Source organism: Thermoascus crustaceus (genome assembly GCF_041956765.1).
Source record: "Thermoascus crustaceus strain CBS 181.67 unplaced genomic scaffold VTN00scaffold_3, whole genome shotgun sequence".
In the NCBI taxonomy this organism is placed as follows: Eukaryota; Fungi; Ascomycota; class Eurotiomycetes; order Eurotiales; family Thermoascaceae; genus Thermoascus; species Thermoascus crustaceus.
Window position 1 is genome coordinate 2,795,655 of NW_027192529.1, and position 23,164 is coordinate 2,818,818.

Consider the following 23,164-nt stretch of genomic DNA (forward strand, 5'->3'; position numbering starts at 1 on the left):
GCTCTTTGCTGGAGCTGCCTCTATGAGGTATCGTTACTGCGTCAGGTACTTTGGACTTAGAGATCTTTCTTCTATGATGCTATCATCTTCTCGTCTCCATTCAAACCCCACCAGTTCTATTCCTCGACACGCAGTATCTAATAATATTCCAGATCTATGGACATGTAACACCGTGCGTCGTAAAGAGCTTCTCGAAAGCACCTGGCACTATTGGTAGCAGACGACGTGTTCGCATCGCTCATGGTCCAATAGATTAGGTACTTAACAGGTGGGTTGCAGCTTCTGTAGTCATCTACAGAATCTTCGAGTACCATTGTTAAGAAACTGGCCTGGGGAGGTGAGGTTACGGCAAGCAGGCCTGATATCAGCATAATGCATGCACATAAGAGGAAACAATGCGTTGCACGAGGTTGTTGTTGTGCTGTCGTGTCGATCGATGTCGAGAAGACCCGTGCTCCGCTGGTGCCTGGAGAGGGCCCCTTGTCCTGCCTAGTAGCCTACTGTAGCGCGCGCGACACCGATAACCGACCCAGCCCTCGTACTCTGCAAGACCCTCTTTTTCCATCATACTCTCGCTTTTGTGTCTTTTTCCCTCACTGTCTGCCGGTGGATCTGGCAGCTTTAGGCCCAGGCAGCAGTGAGCCCCGGTGATGTTTTTGTCCAATATCGGACGAGATAATTAAGCTAAGCTGGCAAGCTTTGAAGCCCTAAAGTTGCTGCTTGTTGAGTTCCATACTTAAGGTCCTACCTACCTCCTACCTAGGTCCTGTTTCTTTTTATTCTTCTGTTTCATATTCGTCTTCGTCTTCATCTTTGCTTAGCTACTGGCTTGCTTCTCTTTCATCTCTTCACTTTTCTTTCTTTTCTCTGAGAGGTTATTTCTTTCAGTTCACTTGATCTACGATACTTCATTGTTGTAGATACCTCCTTATCTTCCTTCACCTAAGTCCTAGCTAGACCCACCTACTCAGATCAACTGGCCTCCATCCATCCATTGCTTGCATCGCAATCGCAATCGCATCAACATCATTACAATAATCATCAAACGATGGCACCTACATTCTTCAAGAAGGTCGTGCTCGTCGCGAGCGGGACGTTTCCCGGTTACAAGCAAGGCAAGGAAAAACAGAAATCATTATGAAATGCTGGGCCTTGTTGCCATTGTTGGCCCTTTGAAGGAATTAACTGACTGTGGATTTCTGGTTTCACAGCGGATCTGAAGGCCATTGTTGAACAGTACGGCGGCACGTTTAGTGCCAAGGTTACGGATGACTGTACGCATCTGGTGTCGACGCAGAGGGAGGTTGAGAATGGGGGGACGAAGAGTAAGTTCTATCTACTTTTCGTACTTAGCTAGTTTCTGGAGATTTGGTTTGTCTGCGAGGTTTTTTTTTTCTGCTTCTATTTTCTGGTCCTCTATATTCCTTATGATATATTCAATATGTTAAACTTTCCATTTCACTTCTTTCATTACTAATGCGTCTTTCGCACCAGACAAGCAAGCTGCCAATGTTGCCAACTGCCAGGTTGTGTCTCTTGACTGGTTGCTCGACTCTGAAAAGGCCAAGAAGGCTCTTCCCGTAAAGAACTATCTGTTCGGTTCGGCAAAGAGCACCGCTACGGATGGTACAAATGGTACGAACGGCAAGAAAAATACCCGTGCATCGCAGAAGGATGACGAAGCCGACGCTGGTAAATCGTCGAAGAAACGCTCTCTGAAGACGACTTCGGATGACAAGGCAGCCGTGAACGACAGCGCGATCGACCAGCAGCCTCCTAGGAAGAAGCAGAAAGACGGCCAAAAAGCCAAGTCTAAAGACTTGAACGTGCCAGTCGATGAGGTTTGCCCTCTCAAAGGTGAGTTTCGTGTCAAATAGTTGGAATGCAAAGCTGATAAATAGTAGATTCCCATCGAGTCTACATCAGCGATCAAGGCACCATCTGGGACGCAACGCTCAACCAGACTAATGCGACTGCGAATAACAACAAGTTCTACCGTATCCAGCTTCTCGCCAATGGCAACACGTACCTGACCTGGACCCGCTGGGGTCGAGTAGGAGAGAATGGGCAGTATGCGTTTCTGGGAAACGGAGGCATCGATGATGCAAAGCGCCAGTTTGAAAAGAAATTCAAGGACAAATCAGGCCTCAGCTGGAATGACAGGCAGGAGCCTCCGAAGAAAGGAAAATACACATTCATCGAACGCAATTACAAAGACGACTCGAGTTCTGAAGATGAGGATGATGGTAAAGCGAAGATCAAGAAGAAGAAGAATACAGATGATACGGAAGACGAGGAGGAGGTGAAGCCGATCGAGAGCACTCTTTCTAAACCGGTCCAAGACCTCATTGCGTTCATCTTCAGCCAGCAGCATTTCCTCACGACCATGGCCGATATGTCATACGACGCTCACAAGCTGCCCCTTGGAAAACTGAGCAAGCGCACCCTTCAGGCAGGCTTCCAGATTCTCAAGGACTTGTCTGAGCTGATAGCAAATCCTTCTCTCGCGGCTTCTAAACACGGCACCACGTTTACGGCTGCCGCGGAGGATCTCAGTAACCGGTACTTCACAACGATACCTCACGTTTTCGGCCGGAATAGGCCTCCGGTGATAAACCATGGCGACTATATCAAGAGAGAAGTTAAGCTTCTCGAGGCACTGACGGACATGGAGATCGCCAATGAGATTGTGAAGGGGTCCAAGGATACCGATACAATCCACCCGTTGGACCGCCAGTTCATGGGACTGGGAATGCAGGAGATGACACCATGTAAGTCTATCGCTGTCCGTCAAGTATTGCCTGGTGCTTACGATTTTCCCAGTGGACCGCACGTCTACCGAGTTCACCGAGTTGGAGAACTACCTCCTCAAGTCGTACGGAACTACCCACCATATGAATTACCAGGTGAGACTTCCGAGAGCTGAATGACAACAGCTAGACACTGATTTTTCGTTTTCTTTGCAGGTCATCGACATTTTCCGTATCGAACGGCAAGGCGAGCAAGAGCGGTTCATGAACTCCAAGTACTCGAAGATCCCGAACAGCAACCGCCGTCTCCTGTGGCACGGCTCCCGCAGCACCAACTACGGAGGTATCCTCAGCCAGGGTCTGCGCATTGCACCGCCTGAGGCTCCCGTCAGTGGTTACATGTTCGGCAAGGGTGTCTACTTTGCAGACATATCCACCAAGTCGGCTGGCTACTGCTGGGCCCGCAACAGCAACAACATGGGCCTGCTTCTGCTCTGCGATGTCGAGCTCGGCGACCCCATGCTGGAGCTGCAGTGCGCAAATTACAACGCCGGTGAAGACGCCGAAAAGGCCGGTCGACTGGCGACCCTAGGTCTGGGCTCGACAGTACCGCAAGGCTGGAAGGACGCTGGGTGTGTCCATCCGGAGTTGAAGGGGGTGCTCATGCCCGACTGGTCTGTGCCTCCTAGGCCGTCTGGAAAGGGCGGCTCGTTACTGTACAACGAGTACATCGTCTACGATGTGGCCCAGATCCGGCAGAGATACCTGTTGTATGTACGCATGTAATGAGCGGGAGTGGTTTGCGGCGCTTAGCTACGAGGGTGTTGGTCGCTAGCGTTATGGCGCAGTCTGCGGTCTTTTTTGTTCGAGCTAAATCCTTGCTCTTGTGTCTTCAGGGAAAAGTGAATCCGGGGTAAGCAGCGCGGGGAACTGGCAATCACGGGTAGCTCTTTTACACGAATGAAATCTCTCTCCGTTCTATTTGAAATATTCTATGGGATGCGCGAAAGCCGCAGGCAGCGCACCCACGTCAGCGGGGTGTACTGTACTACGCAGTGGAGTAGGCCTGATGAGGACCTCAGAGACATACATGCAGATGCTATGGCTTTTACCCTCGGTAGCATCATGCACGACGCTTGACGATCCAGTTTCCACTCCTGTTCTCCAGGTTGATCTTGAGATTCTGACCATCTTGAATGCAGCAAACCTCGTCGGTGCGCTCCGATCAAGAGATGTGTAACCTTGGGAGACGAATGCGGAAATCCTTAAGCAAGATCCCGGTTCCAAGCTGAGCGCTAACCACAGTTGATGCTAATGAGCACACTAGCAACAGTATGCGCTGTACATCGTTGTACACCTGAGGCTGTAACAGTACTTTGTAGGCTGTACCCTCGGGGCACCGGCGGTGGTGGAGCGAGCATCCGCTTTGAGCCTGGACAGAGAAAGAAGATCGGCTGTGGAGAAGGCCTTCCAAGCCATCGGTGGGGAGCTTCTTATCAGCCCAGCTCTGTTACATCGGACCTGTCGCCCAGCTACTTAAGGAGGCCCTCTGCCCCTTCTCCTCTCGCCTCTTTTTGAGGGCCCTTCTCTTCTTCTTTGTCAGGGTGACAGGCCGACATGCGTTCTTTCACCCACTACCTCGCTGCGGCGGGGCTGGCTGGCGCTGCTGTCGCCCAGTACTTCCCCTTCCCCCCGAGCCCCGAGGGCGTCAAGGTCCTGAAGTCGAAGCACCAGGAGGGCGTCACGATCTCATACAAAGAGGTAAGATGAACAACCCTTATAAATATCAATGGCTCAATTTTCCCCCTACTAACACCTCTCTCGCAGCCCGGGATCTGCGAAACCACCCCAGGCGTCAAGTCCTACGCCGGCTACATCCACCTCCCGCCGGGAACCCTGGACGACGTCAACGTCGACCAGCAATACCCGATCAACACCTTCTTCTGGTTCTTCGAATCCCGCCATGACCCGGCCAACGCGCCCCTCTCCATCTGGATGAACGGCGGGCCAGGGTCCTCCTCCATGATCGGCCTGATGCAGGAGAACGGACCCTGCCGCGTCAACGCCGACTCCAACTCGACGGTCCTGAACCCGTGGTCGTGGAACAACTACGTGAACATGCTGTACATCGACCAGCCGAACCAGGTCGGTTTCAGCTACGACGTCCCCACCAACGGAACCTACAACCAGCTCACGGGCAACGTCACCATCACCGATTTCACAGACCTCCCCAAACCGGACTACGTGACCTACCCGGGAACCTTCCCCAGCCAGAACCAGAAAGCGACGGCCAACAGCACGGAGAACGCGGCCCGCGCGCTCTGGCACTTCGCGCAGGTCTGGTTCTCCGAGTTCCCCGCGTACAAGCCGCACGACGACCGGGTGAGCATCTGGACCGAGTCGTACGGGGGCCGGTACGGGCCCTCCTTTACGGCCTTCTTCCAGGAGCAGAACGAGAAGATCAGAAACGGCCCTCTTAAAACTGACGATGGTGAAAGCCACTACATCCACCTCGACACTTTGGGGATCATCAACGGCTGCGTGGACCTCCTCACGCAGGAGCTCGCCTACCCGCACATGGCATACAACAACACCTACGGCATCCAAGCCATCAACGAGACGCTCTACGAAGCCTCCCTCGACGCCTGGTCCCGTCCGGGAGGCTGCAAGGACCTCATCCTCGAATGCCAGCACCTCGCGTCGGAAGGGGACCCCCGGTTCTACGGCAACAACGCCACCGTCAACGCAGCCTGTCGCAAAGCGGACCAGTTCTGCAGCAACAACGTCGAGGGAGCGTACATAGAGTTCGCGGGCAGGGGTTACTACGACATCACGCACGTCGATCTGGACCCTTTCCCGCCGGAATACTACCTCGGGTTCCTGAACCAGCACTGGGTCCAGCGCGCTCTGGGCGTCCCCATCAACTTCACCGAATCCGTCAACAGCGTGTACTACGCCTTCTCGTCGACGGGAGACTACGCCCGTTCCGACGTGAGGGGATACCTCTCCGACATAGCATACATCCTGGACTCGGGCATCAAAGTCGCCCTCGTCTACGGCGACCGCGACTACGCATGCAACTGGATCGGCGGCGAGGAAGTCAGTCTGAGCATCGAATACTCCCACTCGAAAGAATTCCGCTCCGCGGGTTACGCAGACATCCAGACCAACGCGTCCTACGTCGGCGGCAAAGTGCGCCAGTACGGCAACTTCTCGTTCAGCCGCGTCTACGAGGCCGGGCACGAGGTCCCCGCGTACCAGCCCGAGACCGCGTACGAGATCTTCCACCGCGTGCTGTTCAACCTGGATATCGCGACGGGGAAGATCAATACCGCTGATAAAGGGGATTACACGTCCCAGGGACCGTCCTCGACGTGGGATATCAAGAATGAAGTCCCTGATTCCCCGGAACCGACGTGCTACGTCCTCGCGATGGCGGCGACCTGCACGGACGAGCAGATCGAGAGCCTGCTGAATGGTACGGCCGTGGTTAAGGATTATATCGTTGTGGATAACAACACGTCGCATCTGTGGAATCCGGACGGGACGCTCAGTGATGGATCGGGATCGAAGACGTCGTCGAGTCCCGGCGCTGCGACTACAACGGGTGCGGCTGCCAGACTTGAGTTTGTTGGAACCTCGGTACTGATATCGATGACCCTTGCGTTGGCCCTTCTTCTGTAAATAGTTCTTTTTAACGCTGACGTGAGGATTTATGATGATACCAGGACGAGCAACGAGTCATGATGATGAATGGATCATGAGACGGATTTCTATTAACTGCCTCATTCCGTAAATAATCCCGACAATCGATGAGGCAGCCGGATAATATGTATATTGCCAATTTATACACATACATACAATGGTAATCATTTGTTATAGACAACGTATAATTAGCTTGCAAATTTTGATAACTGTACAGGGCCTATTAGGCTGGACCACCAAGACAGTCCTGTTGAGCCAACATATAATTATCACAGAAACATCAAAACCATTGACACATACCGCATCAGCATCAGCAGGCTTCTTCCATATTATTCCAAGTTCCTCCATACTTCGATCTTCCGAGGGTCCGTTGGATATCGCAGATATCTTGTACAATGTACATGCAGGACTATATGCAGAGAGAATTATGTGCGGGTGTGTATGTAGATATGGAAGATCGCAGTGATAGATCTCAACGCCAAACTCCTCGCTTCATGGACTTTTTTCCGGAATATCCCTGGTTCAGATCTTTTTCAGAAGCATAAGCTCAAACGATTTGCCTGGGCTCCCTGTGCGCTCTCATGTCCTCTTCGGAATGTACCATCGTCGGAGCCTTGGTCACCCCGACCAAGGTGTTGACAATGACCTTGCTCCTCAACGCGGCGCGGATCTCCGGGACGCTGCGCGCCTTCCACTCACCGTAGCCCCTCAGGCTCAGCGGATACAGGACGAGGTTGTCACTGCGGCTGATGAACTCGCTCGCGTCTGGCGGGGGCGTCGCGGTAATAATTTCCAACTCGGCCGCAAGTTGCTTGCAGTACACGTCGAGGGGGAGGTCGTTGACGTCGCGGCCGAAGGGGTTCTCGATCTCGTCGCCGATTGCGGCGAGGCCGAGGATTATGTATGCGGCGACTGTGATTCTGTTAGACACGTGGCTAAGGCCTACACGGTCAAGATAGATAGAAGATTGACGAGGACAGACTGGGTCAGGCTTACCAATAGCACCCGGAATGGTGATCCATCCCAGAGAGTCGAATAGTTGAAATGGTAGCACCAGGACGTAAATCCAGGCAATCTGGGAAATGGCAATGGTGTAGGATACTGGCAGGGGGGTGTTGAGCACCCGTTCGGTCCCGGTCAGGACTTCGTTCAACGAAGCCAAGGCCGAAACTACGCACTCGAATCAGCAAGGTCCGACAGGGACAGCATTTGAGGAACTAGACGACACTTACTCGCTTGCCCTTGGTGAATGCCCGATTTCAACGTATTGTTGTCAACGCAGTAGTCGATGTAAGCCGTCAGATGGTTAAGAATCTCCAAAGGGAGGTTTCCAAGAGGCTTCTTGGAGCGCTTGACAAACTTCCTTGGATTGGAAGACGCAAATGGCAGACCCAGGTGCTCTCCAATCGACTTCCACGTGGATTTCCTGGGAGGATGGACGACATCGGGGTCGTGAGCTTCCTTCGCAAGGGTATCGAGGTATCCAACGAGGCCAACAAGGTCATCGTACGCCATATCGGGTTCGAACCTCAGCCTGTGTTTCAGGGCAATGGCGAACGCGAGGATAAGGTTCATTGCAGTCCTAATGTCATCGATAGCGAGGTCAGATCATGCTCGTACATACACCTCTCGGACACGACAGGCGCCATGAGAGCATACAGTTTCCCCAGGATATCTTCCTTCCCCTCCTCTCCTTCCCGTTCGGATATGCTGACCCAGATGGTACGGGCGAGATTCCGCGACGTTTGGAGCAACAGAGCCCAGTACTTCCGGCCATCTGCGTATCTTCAGACATGGTAAGTGGTCGGTCGTGACACGTTACTAGGCCTCCTGATTACCTCTCGTAGGCCGTCGAGCTTCGAAACGACAGGGCCAAACCGACGACAAAACCAAGGACTGTGAGGAGGATATTATTGATGCCAACTGCATATTTCATCCGTACCTGTCAGCTATTATCCAGTCTGATGCACGCCATTATAGCCACTCACGATTATGCACAAAAATTGAGATACAGGTAATTAATGTTGACCAACAGGCAACGAATATCATGGGAAGAATCATCTTGGGCATAACACTGCCATGCATCCGTAGAAAGACGGGCCATTTTGAGTGCTTGTCGAGATCTCGTGGACCGAACTATGCACAGTACAACCAGTCATATAGTCAGCTACTATATTCCCGGGAAAGCAGTTGGGGTACAAGTCAGAAAAACGTACGAAGTAGCGGTCCAGGTCGAGGCTGTTAGTGCGTCGCTCCATGAAGTGGCTGTTGAGGGCATCTCGAGACGCAGCGAGATTACTGAGATACGTTTGACGCTGCGTGAGTTTCGGACGAAAAGAGTCCGTCTCGTGGTGAGTGTAACCGTTCTGTGTGTGAAGAGCTCCATTGATGCGAATTTCAGCCTGCACAGGAGGGGCAGCATCATCAACAACACTCTCCACGTTGACTGGGTCGTGCGTAGGGGCCGGAGCTTGCGAGGAGTCCATGATGGGCTACCAAGGCAAAGAGTTATTGATCAATCATGAATGGCAAACGAGTTAAAAAGTTTCAGAGAAAAACTGGGAGAAGAAAAAGAAGAGAGGGGCACTGAGTGCGAAAATTAATGGATTGGAATAGACGGTAGTACAGAAGGAAGAAGAGGAACAAAAGATGAGTGAGGAGAAAAGAGCCCTAAAGCTGGAGATCTCCGCGGTCCTAGGATATCCCCAATGTCACTGGTCCAAACGCCGCAGCTTACCGGTTTTCAGCACCATGTCCAGCGACGGTCTCGATTGTCCAACCTAACTGCTAAAAAAATACCTTAATTGGGTATTTCGTCTGGTCGAGCGGCCCCACGTATGACCAGGCGGATGTCGCGCGGGTAGAGCCGTGCCGGGACCGCAGAGAGAGCCAGACCATGATGGCAGAGACTACTGTATGGATTTATGGAGGACTCTGGACGTGAAGAGATCATCAAGATGCACAAGAACTCCGGAAGGGAGTCCAGCCCCTCGTGTCTCTGTTCGAGAAAGCGATGCTTGTCGTGGCTGAAACCCGCCCGGCAGAGCCAAGCTCCAACGGCCCCAACGGTCGATCATTTTCCCCTGACCATCTAGCCGGAAGCTGGGAACGAAGAGCGGTCAAAAGAACCCCGAGGGTCGCATCGGCCATCCCCATGTTCACCGACCAAATACTCCACACTCTTCCTAGGTAGCCTGGTTCTTCCCTTCTTGGGCGATGGTCGTAGCATCCATTGGACCTGTCTGGTCTCGGCACTTCCTTCTGCAGTATGTCTCGTGCTCCGTATGCAAGACGCTCTGTCACCCCGCTACCTTAACTTTAGGCCGGTCGACAACTTCCAATGGATTCTTCGCTTACCTAATCAGAAAGCCATTGTCAACCGGGTTCAGTGGAGTTCAGGATGAAGATGTTCAAGAAATGGACTGAAGCGATAATTGGTTCGTTCTTATTAGACTTTGGCTCCAGAAGACAAGGTGGTAGAATACATGATTCAGGATGGGGATATATGGGGGATGAAAGGGTTAAATACCCAAGGCTCCTCGGCCCCGTGTCACCCAAAAGGGCAGGCACCACCCAGCTAACCCGCGCGACATACATCCAATGACTTGGCCCCGAAACACCACTTCAAACATTGTCTGGGCCGCCGAAGCCAGAAAGGTGTTTATTGCGCAGTGGATGGCTTCGTCTCTGGAAGACCACCGTACGGCGTTATGAAAGCAGACAGGCCAGAGAGAAAAGTTTAGATCCCCTTACCTACTATGTAAGACGTTGGCACTGAAGTAGTAGTCTAAGAGGGTAATAATAGCTGAAGGAAGAGTAGAAGACGAATCGAAGCCCGTCTACCCTGCAACGATCAGCTGCCCCAAAAGACTCCCAAGATGCGATGAATCCATGATGGCCTCAGAAAACAAATTGAACATCAATGGAGCAACCAGTCCTTCTGACGCTCCTCCGGTCATCCGCGACAAGGAGTACATACACGGAAGGTCGACTTCACCGGTATCAACCACGCAGGGAGAAAAGCTTACACTATGTCTGAGGAGTGCGACCTTCAGACTGTGAAGAGACTTGTTAAAGCAGTATGGAAAGTAGGCTCAGCAAATGGAAAGTAGGCTCAGCAGCGCAGTACTTAGGTTGAAGGGAAACGAACTAAATAATGACGTGGGCCGAGCTTGTATAGCTTATGGCCCCACTGGTTAGTGAGAGAGAATGATACACACTGCCAAGTCCTACTATGCAGATGACTATGTGGAGGCGGCTTGGAGACATGCTAAAAGCCTAAAAGACTCTAGGAAGAGGTTGATGTCCCGGTTGCAACAAAGACTTGTCTGACAATGTTTATGGTTTTAGTACCCACTTCCTTTCTCCTCTCATGGAAATTCAGAGATTCTATTTTTCTTTAATGAATTATTGGTTGCTGTCCTCGGCGTCTCTATCACCCCGGATTCTCCGAACTTTATCAGAGATCACGAGTGCCAGTCCAGAGGAAATGTCACAAAAACGGGTCATTATCAACCCGACCAAATGCATATGCTCCGAAGTATCTTCGCTAAATATAAGCCCAATTGTGGAGACATTGATCACCTGGGACGTGTATTAAAGAGATTTAACAGGCAAAAAGCCAAATTCATTGCCATTCATCCAGTTACTTCCCTCATCTACCAAGGATCTTATCTCGATGGGTGAACCGGCCGTTTTGTTTTATTTGATCATAGAAATTCTGAGCCCAATATAGATGCTTGCTGTCTCTGTAAACAGCTTTAGCGACATCTCTTGATCGGCCAATTTCTCCGAATGGTTGAATGGAGAGTATATTTAACGTCGCTGGATTTTGGGAAGACCCTTGTCCCAGCCTTTTTCGACGGCATACCTGGCCACGGAAACCGCTTTGTCGTCCGTGGCATATGCTTGGGGTGTACTGCGGAAGATGTTTCAGGGGATCTGGTCCAGAAGAATGATCAAAGCCAGAGCGCCTTCGCCGGAGCCCTCTTGCATCCAATCGTCGTATTGGCCGTTTTTTGCTGCCTCGTAGTCATTGGAAAAGACGTCACGCAGGTGTCTATCGTCGGCCGGGCTTCCGTACCAAAAGGACTTTTCCTTCAGGTAGTCTTTCGAGCCTGGACTGCCGAACCGAAGTCTAAAACTCTCTTGTATCTGCTCGCAAACATTTCGATATCCGAGCAGGCAATTTTGAAAATGCGCTCAATTGGACAATGACTTCTTTGATTTGATAGTAGAGTCGGTGTCTGAACGACAGCGCTTGAGAAACTGCAAGTCATCATCGGGTGAGGGGGTGTACTTGGCCTCTGGAAGTCGCGGTGTACAATGGCAGAATAGCTATTAAACTCAGAACTAGCAAATCTCGGGTTTAGCACGAACTTAATCATGGCCCGATATAGGTACACTCGTTCCAGATGAGGTCATAATCATCATTATTTTTATTGTTATTATTATTTCTATTATCAAATCCCAGAGGCAAGTGTTCAGCCGGGTCGACAGACTAGGGCTTAGGGCTTGGGGCCAGGGCTCAGTCCCCTTGCCATATTTCTAAACGTCGTCGCCCTCCACAGGATGAATTGCCTTTAGGTCTTCCGTCCCAGCTGGTTCTCTGTCCTATCTTTGTCCTAGGCATTGAGCAGGTGGAAATTATATAAATTCAGTGAGTTTCAGGTGAGGAAAAATATCCAAGTCGCAATGGAACCGAGCGATCGTTATCGCTGAACAAATGTAGGCTGCAATTTGAGTCTCATGCCAAAGGAGTAGAGCGCATTGCTTTTCCGCACGCTGAATGCTCGTACAGATAATCACTGAGAAAGTGAGGTATGGGCTAGGTTAGCTAAAAGCTTACAAGTGCAGGCTCCAGTGATACTAGGCAGTGCATATCTTCGAAGACTTCGATACTTCAATGCTTCCAGAATTCTGCCCATTTTACAAGTACCTATGCATCATTAGGCCTTTTCTTCTAACCCTTGGTTATGTACCTAAGTTACTACACTTACCCTTACCTAGTGCGGAATTTGTGCCCCTATGGGCCCTCTGCATTGCCATTGGGTATATGGCTCTTGTTATATCTTGTGTCTGTGTGCGGTCAGCTACTAAATCTTATTCAGAGATTTCGGCGTGACATAAGAAACAACCGAGTCGTGTAAAGGTCCTGCAGAAGATGTGACTGACACAAGAACCAGTCGCAAACTAAATGTTCGTCCCTGTTGACAGCCGAGGGTAGTCGTCGGGGACTTCTTCCGTGGACCCTGATCAAGGGTAAATCCCTGTCGCATCTCGTTGCTGCTTGTAATTGCGTGGACTATCGCAGTTATAAGGATCTCCACTGGTGACATGGATCGCTTGGTTGTTCATCCAACACCGCTCTGGCAGGACCAGCAAGGCTGAGATAGACATCATCCGGTCGCATTTCACGGCTATCACAAAGCCACGCGTCAAGAGTATGGCAGCGATGTATTCGAATTTCCGGCATCGGGGCGGACCTTGATCCATGGACAGTCACGGGAGTGGCCGTATCCGGACACAAGAACCGACCGTCCTGCCCCGCCGTACCCTTCGTTGCCTGTTTTTCCTAGGTACACACTCGGAAAGCAGTGTCTGCAAGCACTGCCTTGCTCACGATATCCGGTCGGAGTTATATATCGTGCAAAAAAGTTGAAAAGGGGGAAAGAGGAAAGTCTCCAATCGGCAGTCGCCTAACGTTGGCGCAGCTTCTGCAATCGTCAGGAGGCGAGGAGGCGTCACATCTCGGCGTTCGGATGGCCAGATCGTCAGCCGGCGTGAGCTTCTCTCAGCTGCAGCTGCTGCCTATCAAATGCTTGAACTCCAGCCAGGCCCACAATCTAGTTCACTGGCCGGTGGAGCTCGATGTGCACGATGGATCCCCGCTCTGCCCTATCAACACGGGCCATCGCGATAACAGCAGATGTCTCTTCGGACATACTACCTCTTTCGTGGTCGCGCGCCATCAAGGTCTCTTGACGTGTGGTTGAAAATGTCTCCTGTAGTCAAGAACGATGCGGTTAATGCGGGGTCTTTGGCGGAGCTTTCAGGGCTCTGGTGAACTGCAGGGCAAGATTCATAGGATCCTTCGGAAATCTCCTATGCTACCTAACTCAACCTTCCCCTTAGAGTATTATTCTGTTGTGACTGTCTTTAGACCCCATATTTGAGCTTCCAATGAATCTGTGGAGGCTCTCCATAGATTTGGAATTTCCCCATACCATGGCTTCAGCCTTGTCTTTGGTCGATATGTCCCACCAGGGTGACTGTTAGCATGAACCTATATGAGTTCCGAATGCCTTCTTCTCTCGTGTCATACCCCTCCCCCTGTCAGACACACTGAACTTGCACAATCAGTTGCCCCATGGGCAATTTCCATTCTTTCATTATTATCACTTGAGCTGGCGGTCTTTCGCTCGTCATGAAACTCCCTCCGCCTGATGTCCTGGCAACATGGCCTAAACCAAATTATGTCGACCCCGTCACTCGTGGGGACGCTTTGCTTATTGTAAACATTGTCTTCATATCTCTCTCTTTCAGCATCGTCTTGCTTCGCATCTTTACTCGTCTCAGGATAACGGGCAGCTTTGGCATTGACGATGCATTGATAGTTGTCGCAATGGTAGGTTCGCCCCTCGAAAATACTATTCTCTCGGGTCACTGACAAGTTATCCAGCTATGCGCCGTTGCAATGTGCGTCATGACATCTTTAGCAGCCTCTCAATATGGCTGGGACCGCCACATCTGGGATGTACCGATATCGTGGTTGCCAACTGCCCAAAAACTGAACGTGATGTTTCAGATCTTCTTCTCGCTCGCTTCAACATTTACAAAGCTCTCGTTGCTATGGTTCTGCAGGCGGATCCTTGGAACTGGGATCAAAGGTCCCTATCGGATATTCAACTACTGTCTCATTGGTGCCATGTTTATAGTGGCATCGCTGTGTCTGGCCTTTCTCCTAGTCACCATTTTCCAGTGCAAGTACGTGCCTCCAAGAAATTATCGGTTCATAACCGCACCAGTTACTTTGTCGATAGCCATCTAACGTCTATCATCAAAGCCCTATCCACGCATATTGGGACGTGGCACCTACTTATCATTACCACTGTATGGACGACGGTAACAACGTCTTCGCTGCCAGCGTTGTCAACATCTTTACCGACATCTTGACGACCATCACCCCAATGCGTCTGATCTGGAGTTTAAAACTACCGGTACGACAGCGTATTATCGTTATCTCCATCTTCGGTCTGGGCCTTATTGTCAACGCTGCGGGTTGCGTCCGAACAGCGTTCGTCTATAAGAGCATGATCATTTCCTACGATCAAACATGGGTTGGCTGGCCAATATCTCTAGCTGGGGCAGTTGAGATCAATCTAGGCCTGGTATGTTGGTCCTCGTGGGAAGATCCAAGGATATAAAAGCACTGACTTATGCCCCCAGATCTGCGCCTCTGCCCCGGCACTCCGGCCCCTGCTCGCATTCTTCGTGCCTCGTCTTCTCCGGTCGACGCGAAATATCACCTCATCTAGCCGGCGCCAGAGTGAACGTCTTCAGAAGCTCTGGATTTCCACGATTCCATCGAAGAACTCCCACTTGGCCACCTCAGCGTCACGCGAACCCGCCCTGGCTGAAGACTATGCTCTGGATCGAGTCGAGATCCTGCGCACCGTGGAGGTGGAAAGCTGGTCTGAGTCGCGGACAGCGTGGCACGATGCGGCTCATGTTACTTCCGAGGCTATCGGGGTGGCAGTCAGCCGCGATGACATTCATAGCAAACCGGGTATGCCTGCACACGTTGGCGAGTTTGAAGTCCACTCCTCCAGGTCCATGAGTCCCGACTGGTACAAGCCAGCCAAAAGGTTGTTATTCGTGGACAAGGAGTCGATCTAGAAGATTCTGCTGCGTGTATATTGGTCGAGCAGTATGAGCGTGTTCCGGTCCCGTCTACGCGTTCTATGTTATGTGTATATGATGTTGGCATTTACTGGATAATTGAAATGAAAGAGATGGAAATGACGGAGGCAAAGATGTCGCAGGTGGAAATTTGATCTACAGCGTTCCGATCGCAGGCGTTCGTACAGGATTTAACCAACCATATTTTCTTTTGTATAGATTTCTTCGACTTTGAAACGGGTATATGTGGACATACACGTACATATCTACTTAGTACTTACCATTACCATTACCACACCCAGAATAAAGTGATCAGAAAATAGAGCACAAAGGCCTCCCTACCTTGATATATCGTATATTCAACCTCCCAAAACTGAATTTTGGTCCATCAAATATGTGTAAGTTAGGTGGCTAACCTAGCTTGAGAGATGCAGACAGATCCTTCTTGAGTGCCAGTGACCCGGTACCTAACCGTCGCCCACAGCCGATGGTTTTCGAACGTCTGGGAACCACTCACAACCGAAAACCCAATTGCTCGATGAGCAACTCGATTCGCGATTGCGTCAGTCCAATCTAACATGAGACATTTAACGATAACCTTGGGAAAGGAAGTACCGACCTCAGCAAGGCACCTGTCTTTTGGTTGTTGTCAAACTCTATATCCTACAGAGTGCATCATCTGACGTCGAACAGGTTAACCATTTAGATAAAAGTAGAGAAAGCCCCGACGGGAATAGGGTTCCGGGCACTTTTCCCATGAAACTGATAATTCAATTTGTATTAAATACCTAGGTACCTCATATGCTTGACTGCACATGCTACTTTACATAAGGAAGGACAGATCCTTGTTCTCATGTTTTTGGGTTTGTTCAACCCCGGGTCGGTGCCTAACCACCCCCACCACACCCTACATCAGGACTTCATGCTCGCACGCACACCCACAAGAAAAGCAAAAAAAAAGACGATTTACCCAGCAAACCCCCTTGGAGGGTGATTACTGAGCCTCAGTAACAGGCTGAGGGCCCGAGCCGCGATTCGAACGCGGGACCTCTCGCAGGTATTGAGCTTAGGGTAAGCCCTAAGCGAGAATCATAGCCAACTAGACCACCCGGGCTGATATCTTCCAGAATGCCATGCTGCCATTATGCAGGAGGGAGATAGTATGAGGCAGTAAAGAAAAAGATTGGAAAAAAAGATGTAAGAAAAGGAAGATCCGCCAAGGGACCGGATCCTCCCAAGATGGACTCGCGGGGAATCGAACCCCGGACCACCCCCATGCTAAGGGGGTATTATACCACTAAACCACAAGCCCATTTGCTTGTTGGGTTTACGGCTTTGAAAAATTACTAGCCAACTATGAATATTTCTTGGCGGTTGGTTCGTGTCGGACCCGGCGTTCTGGGTTTTCTGTGAGCCGAGTCCGAGCTTCCAAATTTTCTTGGTCTGATCATCTGAGCGTCGGAGAATTGATACGCAGCGGTGATAAACTGATTTGCGGTAAGGGGGGCCTATCCACGGGTTGCTTTGCTTTCTGCCTTGCTGGGCTAGGCTGTAGTCGCCGCCCGAATAACAATGGAATGAAATCCACTTCAATCGTGCGTGAATGTGCCGAGTACGTCAGGTGCTCCCATAGCGATCAATGCTTCGCTGCGGGGGTGCACGGTTATTGGCACACCACTCAGAAGGGACTTTTTCTTCCTCCACGACAAGACGTCGAGATTCGATACAAATAGGTAAATAATAGGCTTTTTTATAGGTTTTTTGGAAGAACATATGCATTTTCTTGTTTTATGGGTCATTTGCTTGCTGCACTACTTGCAGCATGATAGTCATGTGAGCGCAGGCGATGGGTTTAGTCTTGGGTCGAGACAAGCCTGAGAGGCCGTAAAGCATACCATGCACATGCCATACACACTTTAGTTCTTAGGTGAAAGACTATTGACTGATTCAGAAGTGGGATTCGAAGGATTTCTCGTATCGTTTTGACTATTGTGATGTTTGTCGAGGCTTATCAACGGTCCAGACTGCTCATCAATTTATATATATTACGTCTACGATAAGCGATACCACTGCGGGGCTGTCGCAGTGTCACAGTGACCACGCCTTCAGAGACAGTGTATGTTGTTCGATGAGCAGTGGTCTATGCCCATAGACATACTCCGTATGTTTTCCGCGCCACAGCATCTATCGTCCATCGACCAAGATGGATCCGACAGAAGCGTCGACCTTCTCGATCGGGACAGCCATGCCCCTGCTCGGTCGGCGGCGGCACGCCGATCGGCGACGGATGCAGCATCCCGATTGGTTGGAATCGCCGACAGCAGCAAGCATGTCGCGGGGCAGCACCAGCTCTTGCCCGCACTCGTCATATAAAGCACGGCAGCTCTGCTGCGCGGCTTGACAGCCGGGATCGATATTTTCGTTCCAGTACCTTCAGGGCTGTCTTCTGGACTCTCCGCTCAATCTTCCCCCTTTATCTTGTCCTGTTGTTCTTCTGTCGTTGCTGGTCCCTACGTTCTTGGCCCATTGAGCTTCTCCGCATTTAGCGTACTGTGAGATCAGATCTCCCGCAACAAGGGATGACGCTGGAATTGAACTTCAACTGACTTCTTTCAGTATTTCCAATGGCTTCTTTCTCTCGCTCTGGTCTCAGACTGCGGTCTGTGGCACGTCTCCCTGCTGTCCGTACCTTCACTACTGCCCCGCACCTCCGTGCTGCGGCAGAGCAGCCCTACTTTCCAGATGAGCCCAAGGCCCCTCAGGTGAAGACGGCCATCCCTGGCCCGAAGAACCAAGAGGCGACTGCGGAGCTGGACAAGGTCTTCGACATCCGGAGCTTGAACATGCTCACTGACTACCAGAAATCCATTGGAAACTAGTATGACCTCGAAGTCTCCAGTAATACAAACATCAAGCTGACTGAAGTAGTATCGCCGACCTGGACGGCAACATCCTGCTTGATGTGTAAGTGTCTATTATACGTTGCCCCACACTTCAACGAAACTGACCAATGCCCGCAGTTATGCCCAGATTGCTTCCATTCCTGTTGGATACAACAACCCTCACCTCCTCAAGGCGGCAACTTCTCCGGAGATGATTAGAGCGTTGATCAACCGACCAGCCCTGGGCAATTTCCCATCTGCCGACTGGTCACACGTCCTGAAGACCGGTATCCTCAAGGTCGCGCCCAAGGGCTTGAACCAGGTGTTCACTGCTCTGTCTGGCTCCGATGCCAACGAGACCGCCTACAAGGCTGCGTTCATGTACCGTCGCCAGCTGGAGCGTGGAGGCGCGCACGTCGAATTCTCCGAGGAGGATGTTACGTCCACAATGTTGAACCAGTCTCCTGGATCCCCGCAGCTGTCTATCCTGTCGTTCAAGTCTGCCTTCCATGGTCGTCTGTTCGGCAGTCTTTCCACCACCCGCAGCAAGCCCATCCACAAGATCGATATTCCTGCCTTTGACTGGCCCCAGGCTCCCTTCCCCGCCCTGAAGTACCCTCTTGAGGAGCACGCCAAGGAGAATGCCGAGGAGGAGCAGCGCTGCCTGCAGGAGGTGGAGCGTATCATCAAGGAATTCCACAACCCGGTCGCCGCTGTCGTTGTGGAGCCCATCCAGTCTGAGGGTGGAGACAACCATGCCTCCCCTGCCTTCTTCCGCGGCCTGCGCGAGATCACGAAGCGCAACAACGTCATCTTCATCGTCGACGAGGTGCAGACCGGTGTTGGTGCTACTGGCAAGTTCTGGGCCCACGACCACTGGAACCTCGAGACGCCCGCGGACATTGTCACCTTCTCCAAGAAGGCTCAGACGGCCGGTTACTACTACGGCAACCCGGAGCTGCGTCCCAACAAGCCGTACCGTCAGTTCAACACCTGGATGGGTGACCCTGCCCGTGCTCTCATCTTCCGTGCCATCATCGAAGAGATCGAGCGCCTTAACCTGGTTGAGAACACCGCCGCCACCGGTGACTACCTCTACTCAGGCCTTGCGCGCCTCGCGGAGCAGTACCCCAACGAGATCCAGAACCTGCGTGGCAAGGGCCAAGGTACCTTCATCGCGTGGGACACCCCCAAGCGGGACGATTTCTTGAAGAAGGCCAAGTCTATGGGTGTGAACATCGGCGGTAGCGGCCAGAACGCGGTGCGCTTGAGGCCGATGTTGGTCTTCCAGAAGCACCACGGTAAGTAGCGGACCTTAGAGTACTTTTTGCGCAAAGGACCCAAATGCTAACTTGTCTAACAGCTGATATTCTCCTTGAGTCAGTCGAGAAGATCATCAAGTCGTAAGAGACTTTATAATGATTGGAATGGTCTGTTAGTATTGACGTATTATTTTCCCCACCATATTTCCTTTGATCATGATCTCAGGCGTTAGCCACGGAGTTTTCCTTGACATTTCAGTTTCTTTTGCTATTTCGTTGCGGCTTGGATGAGTTATGTATGTACGTATTAGGCCGAGAAAAAAACGCACCCATATCACGCACACAAATAAAACATGAACGATGATGTTATTCAGTTCATTGTCACGAGAAACTAAGGAAAAGGATCCGTACCATGTCAAATATAATGCACTGTACTACACATGTGCCGCGGAAAGAAACAAATAGACCCTGTCTATCCTATCCTGAACATGACCTAACTAGACTCCGATGCTGCAGCCGATCGATGCGATGCGATGCGATAAAATAAATGTACACGTAGGTAACACCTTCAAGATCCAGAATTTCCTTTTCCCTGAACGCCATCCATATAATTAGATATCAATGTCGAGGATATCGCTTTCCGTTCGTAGACAAGACAAGGTATCGATCGAAAAAAAATAACTCTAGAGGTATCCCAAACAGTCCTTTTCTTTTCTGCTCTGTTCGTATTACGACTCGCTCCGTTTCTGTTCGGTTTATAGGTTCCACTCTTATGCTTCTTCCTCGCCGGCGCTGCCGTCTCTCCTGTGTGGCAAGTTGTGTTAGTCGAACTGAACAGGCACAACATCGACCGCCTGGAGGCAAGGGAGAAGAGAACTTACGGGACATATTTCACGCCTGCATCTTCCAGGCTCGCGATGACTTCGTCAGGAAGCTATTAAAAAACACCTCCAAGTCAGTATGTGTGTCGCGTTGTAAAAAGAAACATTGTGCCATCCGTGGTAGGTAAACAACTCACCGAACCAACCACCTTGACCGCGTACGTGCCGGGAACGTAGCCCTCCAGGCGCTGCCAGCGCGCGACCCAGCTGGAGCGCACGTCGGCGATGGTGATCAGGCCCTCGAAGACCTGCGATGTGCACTCCTGGATGGCGTCGTTGTTGCCGCGGAGGCCGAGGATGTGGTCGCAGTTGGGGCAGCCTTCGCGCATGAATTTCTGGACGTGGAGAAAAGGGAAGTGTTAGCTTATTCTTTGTGTCTTTGTTTCGGGCTTTCCATTTTCCATTTTTCTTCTATGAAGAATAAAACAGAAGCGAGAGGGTCGGGGGGTTTACTCACGCTGTGTAGCTGGACGAGGGAGCAGACCATGCACGCGCGGAGAGTGCGCTGCTGGCCGGGCGCGACGTAAAATGACATGGTTGTTGATCGAACTGGGCTAAGCTAGCTAGTCGCGGTCGATAGGGGTTTGCTCAGCAGTGAGAGATAGCTAAAAGACAGCCGGGTGTCTGGTGGAGAAAAAGGTAGCTGTCGTGGAGAGAGAGTCAATGAAGCAGGGAAACGTTGCGGAGGAAGCTGAGTGGTCGATTGTTCTCGAACGGTGCCAAGCCGATCGGAGCATGGATGGGCAAGTTTGGAGAACAACACGGACGGACAACGGAAGGGAAAAAATAAGTGTACAGCGAGCACTCTGCGCTGCCAACGAGACTCCCAGCCAACTTCTCTCTCCACTCCGGCTTTTTATTATACGTCTAGGACCTTCCCGTCTCTGTTCGCAGTTTTTGTATAACTGTAGGGGGGCTTTACGGGATATACTATTTACTACCCCTCTGCCATCGTCGTCGTGTGCCACCTCCGGCAACCCCCTCCTCCTCCGAGTCTCTCCCCTCAGTTCTCCGCCCATGACTTCCCCAGACGTCGAGGCTGCCACTGCGCTGAAGGTGCAGGGTAATAAGGCTTTTGCGCAGCATGACTGGCCCACTGCTGTTGACTTCTATACTAAGGCAATAGAAAAGTACGATGGAGATCCGTCGTTCTTCTGCAACAGAGCACAGGTGCGTGCGGCCCATGGCGGAGATCGTCCCTGGGACTAAGCTCGGCTCTGGAACCATCCCTATTCATAAATATGCGCCCGAGGACTTGCGCTGATTGTTTTTGTGTTTACAGGCGCACATAAAGCTGGAGGCGTACGGCTTTGCGATTGCGGATGCTACCAAGGCGCTCGAACTCGACCCCTCATACGTCAAGGTGTGTAGCCGTATTCTCTTGTCATCTGCAATGCGCCTACCATCCGTGCATATGCTGATATGTTGCCCTTCTGCAGGCGTATTGGAGACGAGCGCTCGCAAACGCTGCCATCCTCAACTCCCGCGAAGCCCTCAAGGATTTCAAAGCCGTCGTCAAGAGGGAGCCAAATAACCGGGATGCTAAGCTGAAGCTCGCGGAGTGTGAGAAGCTCGTGCGCCGCATCGAGTTCGAGAAGGCGATTGAAGTCGGGGACCCGCCCTCCGCGTTCGAGGACCTTGACATCGATTCGATCGTCGTGGATGACAACTACGACGGGGTCCGGTTGGGTAACGAGATGACTCAGGAGTTTATTGACGACATGATCGAGCGATTCAAGAACGGAAAGAAGATACATCGCAAGTACGTGTTCCAAATTATCAAGGCGGTTTTGGAAATCTCCCGCAAGGAGCCGACGATGGTGGAGATCGGGGTCGATGAGGGAACCAAATTGACAATCTGCGGAGACACGCATGGTGAGCTCTTCTGTTTCTTCTCATTGCACGGACGATATCTAACGTTTTTGTAGGACAATTCTTCGACCTTTTGGAGATCTTCCGGTTAAACGGATACCCGTCGGATACCCACGCATATTTGTTCAATGGCGACTTTGTCGACCGTGGCTCCTGGTCCACAGAAATTGCACTCCTCCTCTATGCGTTCAAGTGGCTGCGACCGAATAAATTCTTCCTCAACCGCGGAAACCACGAGACAGACGACATGAACCGCGTGTACGGCTTCGAAGGAGAGTGCAAGGCCAAGTACACTGAGCGCGTGTTCAAGGTCTTCTCCGAGTCTTTCTCCGCGCTGCCCCTGGCCACGTTGGTCGGCAGCAAGTACCTTGTGCTTCACGGTGGTCTATTCTCGGACGACAATACGACCTTGGATGATATCCGGAAGCTGAACAGGTTCAACCAGCGCCAACCTGGTCAGCAGGGCTTGATGATGGAGATGCTCTGGACAGACCCACAGCCTACCCCTGGCCGCGGACCCAGCAAGAGAGGTGTTGGCCTACAGTTTGGACCGGATGTCACCAAGCGGTTCTGTGAGAAGAACGGCCTGGAGGCCATCATCCGGTCGCATGAGGTCAGAATGGAAGGGTACGAAGTTGAGCACGACGGGCGCTGCATCACCGTCTTCTCCGCACCGAAGTACTGCGACACAACCGAGAACAAGGGTGCTTATATCAACCTTGGGCCGGACTTCAAGCTGGAGTACCACAGCTTCGATGCTGTACCGCACCCTGACATCAAGCCAATGGTACGTGAGACTTCTAAGAATTGAGTCCTGAATATTGCTGACTGATGCTCAAATTCCAGGCCTATGCTCAGAACCCACTTATGTCGATGATGATGTAAAAATCTGATATGATTGAAGAGCGGGA

At 51.4% G+C, this 23,164-nt stretch overlaps 9 protein-coding genes and 2 non-coding genes across 11 annotated transcripts; 5 read left to right on the forward strand and 6 right to left on the reverse strand.

Annotated features, from left to right (window-relative positions):
* Positions 1 to 1,048: 1,048 nt before the first annotated feature.
* Positions 1,049 to 3,536, forward strand: VTN00DRAFT_6199 (uncharacterized protein; the record flags this gene model as incomplete). Its single annotated transcript, XM_069432808.1, has 6 exons — positions 1,049 to 1,115; positions 1,212 to 1,325; positions 1,495 to 1,857; positions 1,905 to 2,771; positions 2,824 to 2,906; positions 2,967 to 3,536. The coding sequence occupies 6 exons, from the start codon at positions 1,049 to 1,051 to the stop codon at positions 3,534 to 3,536; spliced, it is 2,064 nt and encodes a 687-aa protein (XP_069288631.1).
* Positions 3,537 to 4,367: 831 nt separating this feature from the next.
* Positions 4,368 to 6,434, forward strand: VTN00DRAFT_6200 (uncharacterized protein; the record flags this gene model as incomplete). The annotated part of the gene is made up of 2 exons (XM_069432811.1): positions 4,368 to 4,511; positions 4,578 to 6,434. The coding sequence occupies 2 exons, from the start codon at positions 4,368 to 4,370 to the stop codon at positions 6,432 to 6,434; spliced, it is 2,001 nt and encodes a 666-aa protein (XP_069288632.1).
* A 10-nt stretch (positions 6,435 to 6,444) lies between these two features.
* Positions 6,445 to 8,941, reverse strand: VTN00DRAFT_6201 (uncharacterized protein; the record flags this gene model as incomplete). The annotated part of the gene is made up of 8 exons (XM_069432812.1): positions 6,445 to 6,675; positions 7,057 to 7,367; positions 7,452 to 7,625; positions 7,688 to 8,037; positions 8,115 to 8,240; positions 8,294 to 8,378; positions 8,444 to 8,591; positions 8,672 to 8,941. The coding sequence occupies 8 exons, from the start codon at positions 8,939 to 8,941 to the stop codon at positions 6,445 to 6,447; spliced, it is 1,695 nt and encodes a 564-aa protein (XP_069288633.1).
* Positions 8,942 to 11,387: 2,446 nt separating this feature from the next.
* VTN00DRAFT_6202 (uncharacterized protein) lies at positions 11,388 to 12,336 on the reverse strand (the record flags this gene model as incomplete). The annotated part of the gene is made up of 2 exons (XM_069432813.1): positions 11,388 to 11,609; positions 12,304 to 12,336. 2 exons carry the CDS (start codon positions 12,334 to 12,336, stop codon positions 11,388 to 11,390), a joined length of 255 nt encoding a protein of 84 aa, XP_069288634.1.
* A 1,545-nt stretch (positions 12,337 to 13,881) lies between these two features.
* VTN00DRAFT_6203 (uncharacterized protein) lies at positions 13,882 to 15,353 on the forward strand (the record flags this gene model as incomplete). The annotated part of the gene is made up of 4 exons (XM_069432814.1): positions 13,882 to 14,082; positions 14,137 to 14,441; positions 14,521 to 14,845; positions 14,904 to 15,353. 4 exons carry the CDS (start codon positions 13,882 to 13,884, stop codon positions 15,351 to 15,353), a joined length of 1,281 nt encoding a protein of 426 aa, XP_069288635.1.
* A 1,023-nt stretch (positions 15,354 to 16,376) lies between these two features.
* VTN00DRAFT_t99 lies at positions 16,377 to 16,470 on the reverse strand. Its single transcript has one exon. It is a non-coding gene; the product is annotated as a tRNA-Pro (tRNA).
* A 126-nt stretch (positions 16,471 to 16,596) lies between these two features.
* VTN00DRAFT_t98 lies at positions 16,597 to 16,668 on the reverse strand. Its single transcript has one exon. It is a non-coding gene; the product is annotated as a tRNA-Ala (tRNA).
* A 1,312-nt stretch (positions 16,669 to 17,980) lies between these two features.
* Positions 17,981 to 19,645, forward strand: VTN00DRAFT_6204 (uncharacterized protein; the record flags this gene model as incomplete). Its single annotated transcript, XM_069432815.1, has 4 exons — positions 17,981 to 18,234; positions 18,285 to 18,320; positions 18,377 to 19,539; positions 19,602 to 19,645. The coding sequence occupies 4 exons, from the start codon at positions 17,981 to 17,983 to the stop codon at positions 19,643 to 19,645; spliced, it is 1,497 nt and encodes a 498-aa protein (XP_069288636.1).
* Positions 19,646 to 19,673: 28 nt separating this feature from the next.
* On the reverse strand, positions 19,674 to 20,103 carry VTN00DRAFT_6205 (uncharacterized protein; the record flags this gene model as incomplete). The annotated part of the gene is made up of 2 exons (XM_069432816.1): positions 19,674 to 19,891; positions 20,004 to 20,103. 2 exons carry the CDS (start codon positions 20,101 to 20,103, stop codon positions 19,674 to 19,676), a joined length of 318 nt encoding a protein of 105 aa, XP_069288637.1.
* Positions 20,104 to 20,270: 167 nt separating this feature from the next.
* VTN00DRAFT_6206 (uncharacterized protein) lies at positions 20,271 to 20,916 on the reverse strand (the record flags this gene model as incomplete). Its single annotated transcript, XM_069432817.1, has 4 exons — positions 20,271 to 20,304; positions 20,382 to 20,434; positions 20,519 to 20,716; positions 20,839 to 20,916. The coding sequence occupies 4 exons, from the start codon at positions 20,914 to 20,916 to the stop codon at positions 20,271 to 20,273; spliced, it is 363 nt and encodes a 120-aa protein (XP_069288638.1).
* A 482-nt stretch (positions 20,917 to 21,398) lies between these two features.
* On the forward strand, positions 21,399 to 23,138 carry VTN00DRAFT_6207 (uncharacterized protein; the record flags this gene model as incomplete). Its single annotated transcript, XM_069432818.1, has 5 exons — positions 21,399 to 21,551; positions 21,664 to 21,744; positions 21,821 to 22,256; positions 22,310 to 23,040; positions 23,100 to 23,138. The coding sequence occupies 5 exons, from the start codon at positions 21,399 to 21,401 to the stop codon at positions 23,136 to 23,138; spliced, it is 1,440 nt and encodes a 479-aa protein (XP_069288639.1).
* Between the last annotated feature and the right edge of the window lie 26 nt (positions 23,139 to 23,164).